The 12,438-nt window shown below is 39.5% G+C and overlaps 1 protein-coding gene across 5 annotated transcripts in view; it reads left to right on the top strand.

The window, feature by feature from the left end:
* Positions 1 to 2,689: 2,689 nt before the first annotated feature.
* CWC22 (CWC22 spliceosome associated protein homolog) overlaps positions 2,690 to 12,438 on the top strand; it is a 61,853-nt gene continuing 52,104 nt past the window's right edge. For 3 of the 5 annotated variants that reach the window (XM_039327160.1, XM_039327159.1, XM_039327155.1), the window contains exons 1-4: positions 2,711 to 2,753; positions 8,602 to 8,669; positions 11,543 to 11,665; positions 11,874 to 12,113. In XM_039327160.1, coding sequence (XP_039183094.1) covers positions 2,724 to 2,753; positions 8,602 to 8,669; positions 11,543 to 11,665; positions 11,874 to 12,113 — 461 coding nt within the window. In that variant the 5' untranslated portion in view covers positions 2,711 to 2,723. The other 2 variants (XM_039327156.1, XM_039327158.1) reach the window with 2 other exon arrangements.

Below are 12,438 nucleotides of genomic sequence, written 5' to 3'. Positions count from 1 at the left end.
TTTCAGAGAAGATTCATCATTTTAAGCTGTTTTCTCTAGTATTTTGGTCATAAAATGAAGGACAAGCTTTTAGTCTTTGAAAAAAATATAAAGACAAAAAATAAGTCTGACATCCCCAAATTTCCATAGTCTAATATGGACTTACTAGTATTTACCAGTTTCACACAAGACAAATTACTTTAATTTCAATCATGGAAACTAAGAAACTACTGTACTAAAGCTGTAATCCTTAGCTTAAAAGACAGTTAGGCTCTGCTGAAGACAATGGGTCTTAATCTATAAACATCCATAGGAATTCACCATTCTAGACTCTGAGTTCCCAATTACTTAGAAATTAGTCCTCTTGATATGATCAAGATTTACTAAGGCCCATGTTAATCATATTTTTTCTCAAACATTCAACATCTCATAAATCAAATATTTACTGGATTAAAAAAAAACTATCATAACCAGATCCATTTTGGAAAAACTGCAAAATCCATAGCTTGAAATCCCCTTTAAGGACTGACCAAAATGTCACAAATGACTGTTCCAGGCTTGGAAATCTGAAATTCTACATTAGGCAACATATAACAAACTAAGTGTTGTAGTATCTTTCCTAATCTCAAATGTGAGTGTACTTTTTGGGATTTTCTACAAATTTTGGATTATTGAAAACAGCTCAGTATTTTGGTCATCCTTAAACTTTGAATCAACCATTCCTTTTCTTTTGTCAGAAATATACGAAAAGTGGACTATTCTATCCACCTACCATAATATATATGTGTTAAATTCGATATTTCACATTGGTTATAATTTTTAGCCAATGCAAAAATATACACAAGGTGGCAGAAATTCAACAAGTGAACAGTTCTTCTTCTCTCTCTTTGGTAATAAAAACTGTTATTAGCTGTCTGCCTGCGTTATACACTTATTAAGAAAACCTATGTTTCTGCTAGGGAGAAAAGGAAAGTGAGAGGGGTAGGAAGGAAAAAAAATAACTTATTCCGAATTTCTATAGGCTCCAGGTACTTCTATTTCAAGTTCACCATAAAAATTCTCCGAAAACTCTTTGCCACTCAAAAATCTTGACAGCAGTAGACCATCATGCAAAGATGGGCATGATAAAGGACCAAATTGGCAGAGACCTAACAGAGGCAGAAGAGATTAAGAAGAGATGGCAAAACTACAAAGAAGAACTATACAAGAATGAGCTTAATATCCCAGATAACCACAATGAGATGGTCATTGACCTCGAACCAGACATCCTAGAATGTGAAGTGAAATGGGCCTTAGAAAATCTGAGCAACAACAAAGCTAGTGGAGGTGACAGTATTCCAGCTGAGCTATTCAAAATCTTAAAAGACGATGCAGTAAAAGTGCTACACTCAATTTGCCAGCAAATTTGGAAAACTCAACAGTGGCCACAGGATTGGAAAAAGTCAGTTTACATTCCAATTCCAAAGAAAGGCAATGCCAAAGAATGTTCAAACTATCGCACCATTGCACTCATTTCACATGCTAGTAAAGTTATGCTTAAAATCCTACAAGCTAGACTCCAGCAGTATGTGGATCGAGAACTACCAGAAGTACAGGCAGGATTTCGAAGAGGCAGAGGAACTAGAGATCAAATTGCCAACATACGCTGGATCATGGAGAAAGCTAGGGAGTTCCAGAAAAACATCTACTTCTGCTTCATTGACTATGCAAAAGCCTTTGATTGTGTGGATCACAACAAATTGTGGCAAGTTCTTAAAGAGATGGGAGTACCAGACCATCTCATTTGTCTCTTGAGAAACCTATATGCGGGTCAAGAAGCAACAGTGAGAACCGAACACGGAACCACTGATTGGTTCAAAATTGGAAAAGGAGTCCGGCAAGGCTGTATACTGTCGCCCTGCCTATTTAACTTATATGCAGAGCACATCATGAGAAAGGCAGGGCTAGATGAATCAAAAGTTGGAATTAAGATTGCCGGGAGAAATATCAACAACCTAAGATATGCAGATGATACCACTCTAATGGCAGAAAGTGAAGAGGAACTAAAGAGCCTCTTGATGCGGGTGAAGGAGACCATAAGAAAGGCTGAGCACCAAAGAATTGAGGCCTTTGAACTATGGTGCTGGAGAAGACTCCTGCAAGTCCCGTGGACTGCAAGGCGTTCAAACCGGTCAGTCCTAGAAGAGATCAACCCCGACTGCTCTTTAGAAGGCCAGATCCTGAAGTTGAAACTCAAATACTTTGGCCACCTAATGAGAAGGAAGGATTCACTGGAGAAGAGCCTAATGCTGGGAAAGATTGAGGGCAATAGAAGAAGGGGACGACAGAGAATGAGATGGCTGGATGGAGTCACTGAAGCAGTAGGTGTGAATTTAAATGGATTCCAGAAGATGGTAGAGGACAGGAAGACCTGGAGGAACGTTGTCCATGGGGTCGCGATGGGTCGGACACGACTTCGCAATTAACAACAACAACAGACACTCTCTAAAAGTATCGAACATAAGGAATGTTGGGAAATGTAGTCAATCCGTGTTTAATAGCTAGAACGCCGGAAGCTGCTGTTAGGTAAGCAAGAACCCGCTCTTTGGGGACGTTTCTCTTAACCCTTTCCTTCCCAATGTTGATTGCTTGGACTTAACATAAGCAATAATTCAAGGAGGGGGAAAAAGGAAGTCCCGCCTTTAGTCTTGCCTCTAATTGGTGGGCAAGTAAGCGGAAGTGGCGTCATTCCTGCAAGCGGGCATATGCTTATGGTGGAAGTTGGTCTGGGTCAGGTAAGTTTATGAGGCCGCGGGGAGCGGGCTTTTTGACGTCGTCTCCTCGCAGCCGGAGCTCTAGCTTCTTCTCTGTTTGGAGCCCTCCCCTTCGATCGCCGGGGTGGAGGGAAGCGATAGGGTCACGAGCGTGGCGTGGACGAAGTTTGTGCTTCGGGACGATCCGAGAGAGCTTCCCCGCCACCCGCAGCTCCTCAGAAGCGGTGCTTGTAGGAAGCGACTCAGTATTCATTCCAACACGTGTAGGTGTCTGCATGTCTGAACGTGACCTTACGCGATCTCCCTTTCCCCTCCTGAAATCGGGTTGTGTCGGGAAGTACCGTGATTTGCCTACCATGCTGCCCCAGCGCCTATGCTTCCCTAGAAGGAGATCCGATAAAAAGCCTTGCCAGTTCGTAGAAACTTTTTTCCTTTTTGCCTGTTCTCCACAACTGTTTATCCTAGTTGGGGTTTTTGTTTTGTCATGAGACTTAAGAGACAACATGAAGGCGACTTCAAGATTTCTGTTAAACGGAGAACTGTCTGGGTTTTCTTGATGTATAAAGGCTGCTATGATTTCTCATTTTCAGTTGCTGAATGTTGACACTGATGGCATAGCAATTTTGTGAAATGTGGGGAAGGGTTTTTTTTTTAAACAGGGAAGCAGATAGGACTAAAATTACTATAGTCACATTCTTAAATCCCTTTCACCTTTGTTTCACAAGTAGATACTGACCACCCTCATCAAACAGCACAACCACATTGTCAATACAATTCAGATACTAATGCTAAATTTATTGTAAGGCTACATTAACAGAAGCTTACAAATCTGAAATTACAGATCTCACACTGAGTTTTAACTGCCTCATCCATTAGGACAGGTCTCTCCTAAGTTTCTTTCTCTCACCTTTTAAGTGGCTGTGGGTCCCCCCACCAACACCACCACCTTTGTCTCCTTTCCTGGTTAGGATTACATTCAGCATACAAGTTAATGACAATAATTGGCACCAGGAATTTGTGATCATAAAGCACAACCTCACATGATGTTGCCAACTTATTACAATTCCAGTTGCAGTATTTGGACAAATCCTCCATGATCATTAGGTGCAACGTTACATGATTGCTGTTTGTGACCTCTTGCTGGTTCCTCTATTGACTTTGCTTGTCAGAAGCCAGCAGTTAATGTACCAAATGGCAATTATGTGGCCACAGGTTACTGTAGCCATTGTAATTGTGAGCTGGTTACCAAGCATCTGGGTTGTGATCACATGACTGCAAGACACTGTGACTATCATAACTTCGTACAGTTGCTGAACAAATGGTCATTTATTGAGGACTTCCTGTACTAGTACTAGAATTAATTTTTATTTACATTTTGAACATTAGCAGAAACTGAGGAGAGGATGTAGGAATAGTCTGCATAAGAATAGTCTATAGGTTTTGTATCCATGTTCAAAGTGTATGCTTTCCTATGCTGTCTTTTGGGATAAGATAAGATAAATGAATCAGATAAATGTAATTTTGGTTCCCATAAGGAAGTAGTATCTGGAGTATGGCTTGATCTTCTTAAAAAATACCATATCCACATTATCATGTAATGAAGGATAAATGATTTTGTGACCCATCCTGCCAAGGTGCCAAGAGAAAAAGGTGCAGGAATCCAGATGGACAATTTACAGGTTGCATTCAGTCTTCAGCCACCCATGAGAGCTTTCTCTGTCACTATTAACAAAGAAAAAAAGTTTTTATTAATGAAAGGAGGGGAGTTAAAGCTTCTCCTTTCCCCTCTGAGTGTTCATCTGTGGATACATGAGATGTAGCAATATAGAAAATGGATATGTCCTGCATCTAGACAGCCCTGCCCATCATTACTCTTTGTAAAAGCCTACAGTCCAGTATAGTCCCTCCAAATATTAAAAAAAATGTTCATCTCCATCATAAAGTCTGCTGACAAGCCTATTTGGGAAAAAAATGCAGTCTAAGACATTGTCCTACAAAGTAATTGGAAATGATGACTGATCATATATATCAATAAAGCAATAAATGATCCTAATAAAGTACTTACATAGTTTGAAAAAAACATGAAAAAAACATGTTAAATTCATAATTTAGTAATGCAGAATTAATGTCTTACCTTAAAAAAAAGTGATGAAGTTTGAAGCCTAAGGAATGGAAGGGAGCGAAGCTATAGAGCAGGGGTCTTCAACTTGGCCCTTTTATGACTTATGGACTTCAGCTCCCAGAATTCCTCAGCCAGCGTGTCTGGCTGAGGAATTCTGGGAGTTGAAGTCCACAAGTCATAAAAGGGCCAAGTTTGAAGACCCCTGCTGTAGAGCAATGGAGACAAATGATGGAAAATGATGACAATTATTAAGTGAAGGAGATATGGATGCAAGCTTTGTATGAAGTATGATCATACCAGATCTACAGGGTCTTGGTACATCTTCTGTATTTTTCTTGGGTCTTTGCTTAACAACGTCTATTGTTTTTGCCATCTTTCTTTCAAAAAGAAATTTATTTGACTATTGTATATTTATATGCTGCCCATCTCATTATCCAAAGTTGCCTACATGACTCCAAATAAAAATTGAACTTCAGAAACTACTATTCTGTTCCTTTCGGCATTACAATTGTTATCTTCTAGCCGTTTCACTTTTATGTAAAATTTTCTCAGAACTGAACATTTTGAAGGTGGTTTTTTTTTATTTTAAAGATTTTATACTGGCTTGCTGGACTTTTCTTCTTCACCTTCCACTTGGCCCTCAGCAGCAAGTGTTGCAGCTCTTTTATTGAAAGTTCTCTGCACATGGGACTGAAACAACTTATCTAAGTAAGTCTTCCTCTACTTCAGGGGTGTCAAACTGCTGGCCCACGGGCCAGATGTGTCATGGCAAAACCGCACCCACTCCATTGCCAGCAGCGGGGGGGGGGGGAAGTTGTGATACCTCACAACACATCACATGATGTTGTGAGTTTGACATCCCTGCTCTATTTTGTTGAACCCAGCCTGCTTTGTGAGAGCAATACAATTTGCTTTTATTTTGGGGAGCTCTTTTATAGCATTGAAGCCTTTTGAATCACAGATGAAATCAGGTCGAAGCCACCAAACACCATTGTTAATGGCTTTCAGGTCCTGTGAGAAAATTGGCCCCCAATATCTTCATTATCTGATCTTTAGCCAAAACATTTAACAGATGTTCTATCTCTTCAAATTCTTTGTCTTGTTCTAATAGACTTTCTACACTTGTTCTTGCTTTTAAAAAAACCCCTGGCTTTTATATGATTAACATTTCTTCTGATTGCCCATGATGTCTCTTCATTTAAGCAGAAATGGGCACATTGTTTTGTGTCAATAAAGCATTCTCCGCTTGAAATGTTATCACCAGCATGCTTCATTTGCACATTCTTTTCAGTATACAGATTTATTAGGGAGGGGAAAGTACCTCTTAGCAATAATAATTACAAAGTAAAATACCACTTCTCATTACTGCAGAATTGAAACTTAAGAAACCTGATGTAAAAATGAAGATTGTTTGTGTTTTACAGACATCGTTCTCTTGTTTATCAATCCAGTATGAGCAAATTCTCATATTAACATACGCTATATGACAGTGGTGGTGAACCTATGGCACGTGTGCCAGAGGGGGCACTCAGAGACCTCTCTGTGGGCACCTGCGTCGTCACCCAGCCCCACCTCCCCTTGTGGCCCCCTCCTCACCAGCAGCCCCCCAGAGGAGAGTCACCCATGGGCGCAGCCCATGCGGAGCAGCATAGCCAAGGACATGGCAGCTGGGCAGTGAGGATAAGACTCTGCCCTTGCGCCCCATCACTCGCAGATGATGCTGTGGGGCGCAGGCGAAGGGCGTGGTCGCTGCTGGTCTGCCTGGGCGATCAGCTGTGGCAGGCCGGGGAGGCAGTGGGTGGCCCTGTGGGGGGGCGGGGTGGGGGCGGGGCAGAGGTGGTTTTTGGGCACTCGGTCTCTAAAAGGTTCACCATCACTGCTATATGAGAACTACTCTGTAAAAGCTCCGATAAGTATAGATTGAAGTAGTCAAATTGATTAACCGAAAAGCAGATAATTTTATTGTTGACAGCAATACTAGTTTATGGCTGCTTTGATTTTGTCTTAGCAATACCAGCAAATCTCAATTTATTTTCTTTGTAGATGAATTATTTTTGCTATAAGAATAACAGTAACATTCCACATTGATTTTGAAACGCTTACATTGGAAATTCAGTTTAAAGTGGAAGACTAAGAGGGAATGAAAAGAAGCAAAAATGAATGTAAGTTTTTTTAAAAAAAATAATATTAAATGACTAAAGTTTTGATGTTTAGGGAAACACTCATTTCTTAATGCAGAAGCTAAGAGCTGCTTGTCAGAGTTATGACATAGATGACAGATCCTTCCTGCTATAAAAAATTTCATGAATTCAGCAAATCCACACTGGTATTTCAAGTGCCTCAGAAGGGGCAGCTTTTTGCTCAGTCTTTTGGTGAGGAAGATTGACATCCTTTATCTTTATTTATGCTTTTTACAATATGTAAACTGTCCAGAGTCACTGGGAGTCAGGTAGCGTGTACATTTAATATATTCTGGTTGGTCACACAATCAACCAGTTGTTCAGATTGGATTCGGCTTTTTTTATCCACCTATCAAGTCCTTCTCAAGGACCTGAGATAGGCAGATGTTGTTTGATGGTGTTAAAAGTATTATTACAGGATGTATGCTATTCCAAGTAAAGCTGCTTTTTGCAATTGACCAATTGTTTCGTTTTGTCACAGCCATTCTATTCTATTATTACTATTATTTTCATTATTATATCATGAAAATGTAAATTTAAAGAGGGAGTGTATGAGTAAATGTTGCTGGTACTCTTTATTGCCACAAGTAATAACCTATGAGTAGATTATTGGAGAAGGACTATGCTAGGTCAAATCATTTCAGCCAGCATTATCTAAAATGACTGTCAGGGGTTTCAAACAATATTTTTCAATCATATCTGACAGTTATATAGGGTCTCCCGCTTGAGCAGGGGGTTGGACTAGAAGACCTCCAAGGTCCCTTCCTAGCTCTATTCTGATTGATTGATTGACTTTTTGCATGAAAATCACATATTCTGCAACTGTACATATAGCAAATGGTTCGTTCCTTTCACGCCTAAAGAGGACTAGAACTCCCAGTTTCTAGTCTATCCCCTTAATTCTGACACCAATTCTCTCAATGTTTATAGATGTTTCTGAGGTACAAGTCTTATGTGGAAAGCAGTTTGAGTTTATGGAAGCATGACTGAAGCCCCAGTACTAAACTTTATCTGAGAAGAAATCTATACTTATTTGTATAATGTGATTGGGTTAAGATCAAGTTGTAGTATCTACTACATAATCAATATTTTATTGAGAACAGTTATGTAGTCGTTACTACTTGGTAGTTGGCTAACTGCAATTTTTACTGATGTTTTATGTCAAATGCTGTATTTTTTTGTTAAAATATTTGTAGACTGGATGTTACGTTCAGGAATCAGAGTTGGTTACAATCCATACAATCGATAAAGTAGAATAATAAAATGAAGTAAAAACAAACAGTATAAAATTTAACACAGTCATATTGATTACATTTTAATACTCTTTCCCATTTAATGTAATACAATAGTAGAAAAACATAGTTTTTTCCAAAAGAGGGCAAAGCTGGTTTAAAATAGGTGGTTTCTCAGTGCAATATTAACACAGTTTGTAAGGGTCGCCGGTACAGTTATGGGCCTGCAGATACAAGTGAAAAATAGTCACATTAGTTTTTTGTGAGTATACATTTTTGCATTTAAGTTCTCTAATAGTTATTATATAAAATGTGAATGTTTTTATGTTTTACAGTCTGGATCTAGATATGAAAGGAAGGAAGCTTACCATACTCGCCAGAGAAGTGCCTCCCCAGAAGACAGGTAAAATGTCTTTTTATATGAAATGCAGTGAAAACTCACTATAAATAATAATGGATTATAATGGGGGGATAGGAGGGGAGAGGATTTCTTTAATATTTTAAAACAGTAGCCCCCAGGGAAACCAGGGGGCACCAGAGACTAGTTCCATGGTGGGCGGTTTTTCCACAATCCAGGGGTTGTGTGGTTTCATTTGCTTACGCGGGTCAGTTCTTGTGGGCCACGTACTGGTGCCGGTCGCAGACCCGGGGGTTGGGGACCCCTATTTCAAAATTTAAAATAGATTTAAACTACTTTAAGATTTGAGAATCCCTCTACAACTTAAAAGGCATTTCTATAGTGGATTTTAGGCAATTGTAAATATGAGAAACTGTTAGCTGAAGTGGTAAATACTCTGTTTACCTGCAAGGATTAGTCATTTTAGATTAGCTGAGAAACTGGTAGTGGAAATACATCATCTTTTTATTCTAATACTGTTTTGGGATAGAAATCATTTTAAACCTAGATTTGCCTTCCTTTCAGACAGTTTTGATATTTGATGGAAAAGAAGTAAATAGAGGGGACATTTCTTTCAGTCTGATCTAAAGAAGTAAGCCAAGTTCATAAATTGGCAGCATCAGTTTTGTGTCTTCTGATCAAAGGAAGATGCAGACAATAGTGCTATAATTGCTTGTAATTTGTGTGCCTTGATGGGTATATATGTCTTTCTCTTACGCACACATGCATTATACACCTACCCACTTTACCTGTTATATGCTTTATTAGATATTTGATCAATGGGTGTTTTTGCAGAAAGTTCTGTCTCTAGCTTAGTTTCTTATGTTGCTGTTAATAAGTTGACATCTTCAGTCCAAGATGTATACCTTTTAAAGGTGTGTTAACAGTTTTCCCAGTGTCCCCATGGATATTGGTTACTCTCTTGATCTTCTCAGCAGAAAATTCTGCTGTTCTAAGTATATTCCAGCTGTAGAGAAATGCTAGGTGAATGTAGCTGAAATCACTAAGAATCTTTCTTCAGACTTAACACAATTAGTAGTGGAGCCAGTGGAAAGGATGGAAATGAATTCATCGTGTGTGAATGCATTCCTTTCTCTGCCAATTCTGATCTGATGCCTCATGAGGATTCTGCTCCCATCAAGTCCCATTTCCAAATATTTTTATAGAAACCATAGAAGTATGTTATGTGTATGAATATCAGATATACTGGATATGAATATCCATTTATGAATGTTCTTTGTCCCTTTGCTTCTTTTCCTGTCATAATCAAGATGATACCTGTTTTGAAAGGATCGGGGTAGCAGTAGAAAGAATGAGAAGGGATGGGATTAGATGCAAGATTTATGATTTAAATCTTGTAAAATCGTTGAACCAAGGAGTAATTCAAGGATATGCATAAACACAGAGACCTCAGTGTTTAATTACTAAAAATAACATCACTCTTTTTTCTTATTATTTTTGCATACAAAGTAAAAGTTCTGTGCAATACAAAGTTGACAGTTATGGAACATTTGAAACACACTATTTGCTTTCTGAAGTTACGCAATCCATTATATGTTTATTTCATCATCATCATCATCATCATTTTAGCCATTATCTACCCACTGCAGGATGAAGGCCTCTTCCACATGTTTCCAACCAATACGGTCCTGAGATTTCTTTTGTCAGTTGGGCCCACAATACTCGCTGCTGTCATCGATCCATCTTCTTTTAGGTCTCTTCCATGGTGCTTTTTATTAAGTGGGATCCATTCTATGACTGCCTTGGTCCACCTGCCATCAGTTCTTCTTGCTACGTGGCCAGCCCATTTCCATTTCAGTTCTTTTACTCTCTTGATGATATTGTATACTGTCGTTTGTTCTCTAATGATCCATGTGCTGGTCTTTCTATCTTGTCTTGTAATGCCGAGCATGTATCTTTCCATGGCTCTCTGCACCATTTGTAACTTTTGTATTGATGGTGAGGTTAGTGTCCATGTTTCACTGGCATATGTTGGAGGAGGTAGCACACACTGATCGGAAACCTTTCAGGCATAGGGGGAGGTTGTTCTTGAAAATTATGCTTGAAAACTATGGAGAAGAACTAGACATAGTAGACCACTACATATATACCTTGGCCAATGGATCTCAATGGAAAGTGATACAATAAAGGAGATTGAACGGCATGTAAATGTGGCTGGCAGGGACATATATACATACTTTTATTTACTTACTTAGTTACTTACTTACACCTTCAGGTCAGCATTGACTCCTTGTAACAGCCTGCAATTTTCATGGCAGCATTTTTTGGAAGTAGGCTTGCCAGTTCCTTCTTCCTTGGGCTGAGAAAAGGGACTGGCCAGCTGGCTTTGTGCCTAAGGCAGGACTGTATTTGCTGTTTCCTAGTTTGTAGCCTGATACTCTAACCCAGTGGTGGCGAACCCATGGCATGGGTGCCAGGGGCGGCACTCAGAGCCCTCTCTGTGGGCACACGCGCCGTTGCCCCAGTCCTAGGCCTTCAGCTGGGTTTTATAAAACCTTTTCGCTTTAGGCCTCCACCGCTGTGTACAAAAAAAAAAAAAGTTTCAATCAATCAGTCAATTTCAACCTCGCGGGAAAAAAAAAGATCTTGCAAAGTTGGAATTGATTGATTGAACTTTTTAGTCCCACCCAGTCTGCTGTTAACACTGCAGCCACGCCCACCCAATGGGCCACACCCACCTAATGGGCCACACCCACCCGGCACCCGATGATGCATAAGTGGGTTTTGGGTTGCAGTTTGGGCACTCGGTCTCTAAAAGGTTCGCCATCACTGCCCTAACCACTACCCCAAACGGGCTGTCCACAAGTTCTGTGATGTGTTTAAAAGTAATTGCTAACCAAGTTTTGCCCTTAATCCAGGGATACGTTCATGGAGCGTAAGAGGTCTCCATCACCCCAAAGCAAAGGCTATTTGGAACACAGAAGATCTGACAGAGAACATTCGGGAAGGGGGCATTACGATGACAGATACCCAGAACCAAGGTGAATGTCAAATGCTTCTAAAAATTCTGAACTTTGTGGTTGTTTAACTGCTGGTTTTTTTGTAAGCTTTTGTAGGGAGTGTTGATTTGGATTTTGCTTAAAAGAAGTCTTAGAACTATTGGCATCATATTTAAATTTTGCTTTTTTCTCTCTTTGTACTTTGAACATGTAACATGCAGATTTCTTTTTATTTATTTATTTATTTCAGAGGAAGAGAAAGACAGGAGAGAGAGAGAGAATCTGATTGGAAGAAGCACAGGAAGTCCCGGTCACCTGATAGGAAAAACAATATGGAGAAATCCGGAGTACAGAGTCCTCTTTCACGTGAGGAGCCCCCTCCAAAGAAAAAGAAAGAGGAGGTGGATCCAATCCTTACCCGTACTGGCGGGGCATACATTCCTCCAGCAAAGCTCAGGATGATGCAGGCACAAATCACTGATAAAAATAGGTATACCAATTTTTTTTAAAAAATTATATTTTATAAGAATTAAATTAAAATTTTATATTTTAAATTAACTGAAAGTCTATTAAGAAAAAATTGATTTTAATGCTATGTGCCCAAATAACAGAGCAGTATAGAAGCAGGAATAGAGAAAGGTGCAGATTGACATGTCTGATGTCAGAAAAATCCTAATTATGTGGAAGTAGAAGAGCCCTTTTTAGCTTTTCTTATCAGAAAAAGGAAAGCAAGACTGCTCTATAGCTTTATTTAGAAAAATCTTCAAAGATTGGGGTTTGGCCTCAATTTTTCATGCTCAGATAGCTGAGTCATC

The sequence above is a fragment of the Crotalus tigris genome, unplaced genomic scaffold (genome assembly GCF_016545835.1).
Source record: "Crotalus tigris isolate CLP2741 ecotype Arizona unplaced genomic scaffold, ASM1654583v1 scf7180000024351.1097467, whole genome shotgun sequence".
In the NCBI taxonomy this organism is placed as follows: Eukaryota; Metazoa; Chordata; class Lepidosauria; order Squamata; family Viperidae; genus Crotalus; species Crotalus tigris.
The sequence above is the reverse complement of the archived record's forward strand: the minus strand, read 5'-3'. Positions and strand labels throughout refer to the sequence as shown.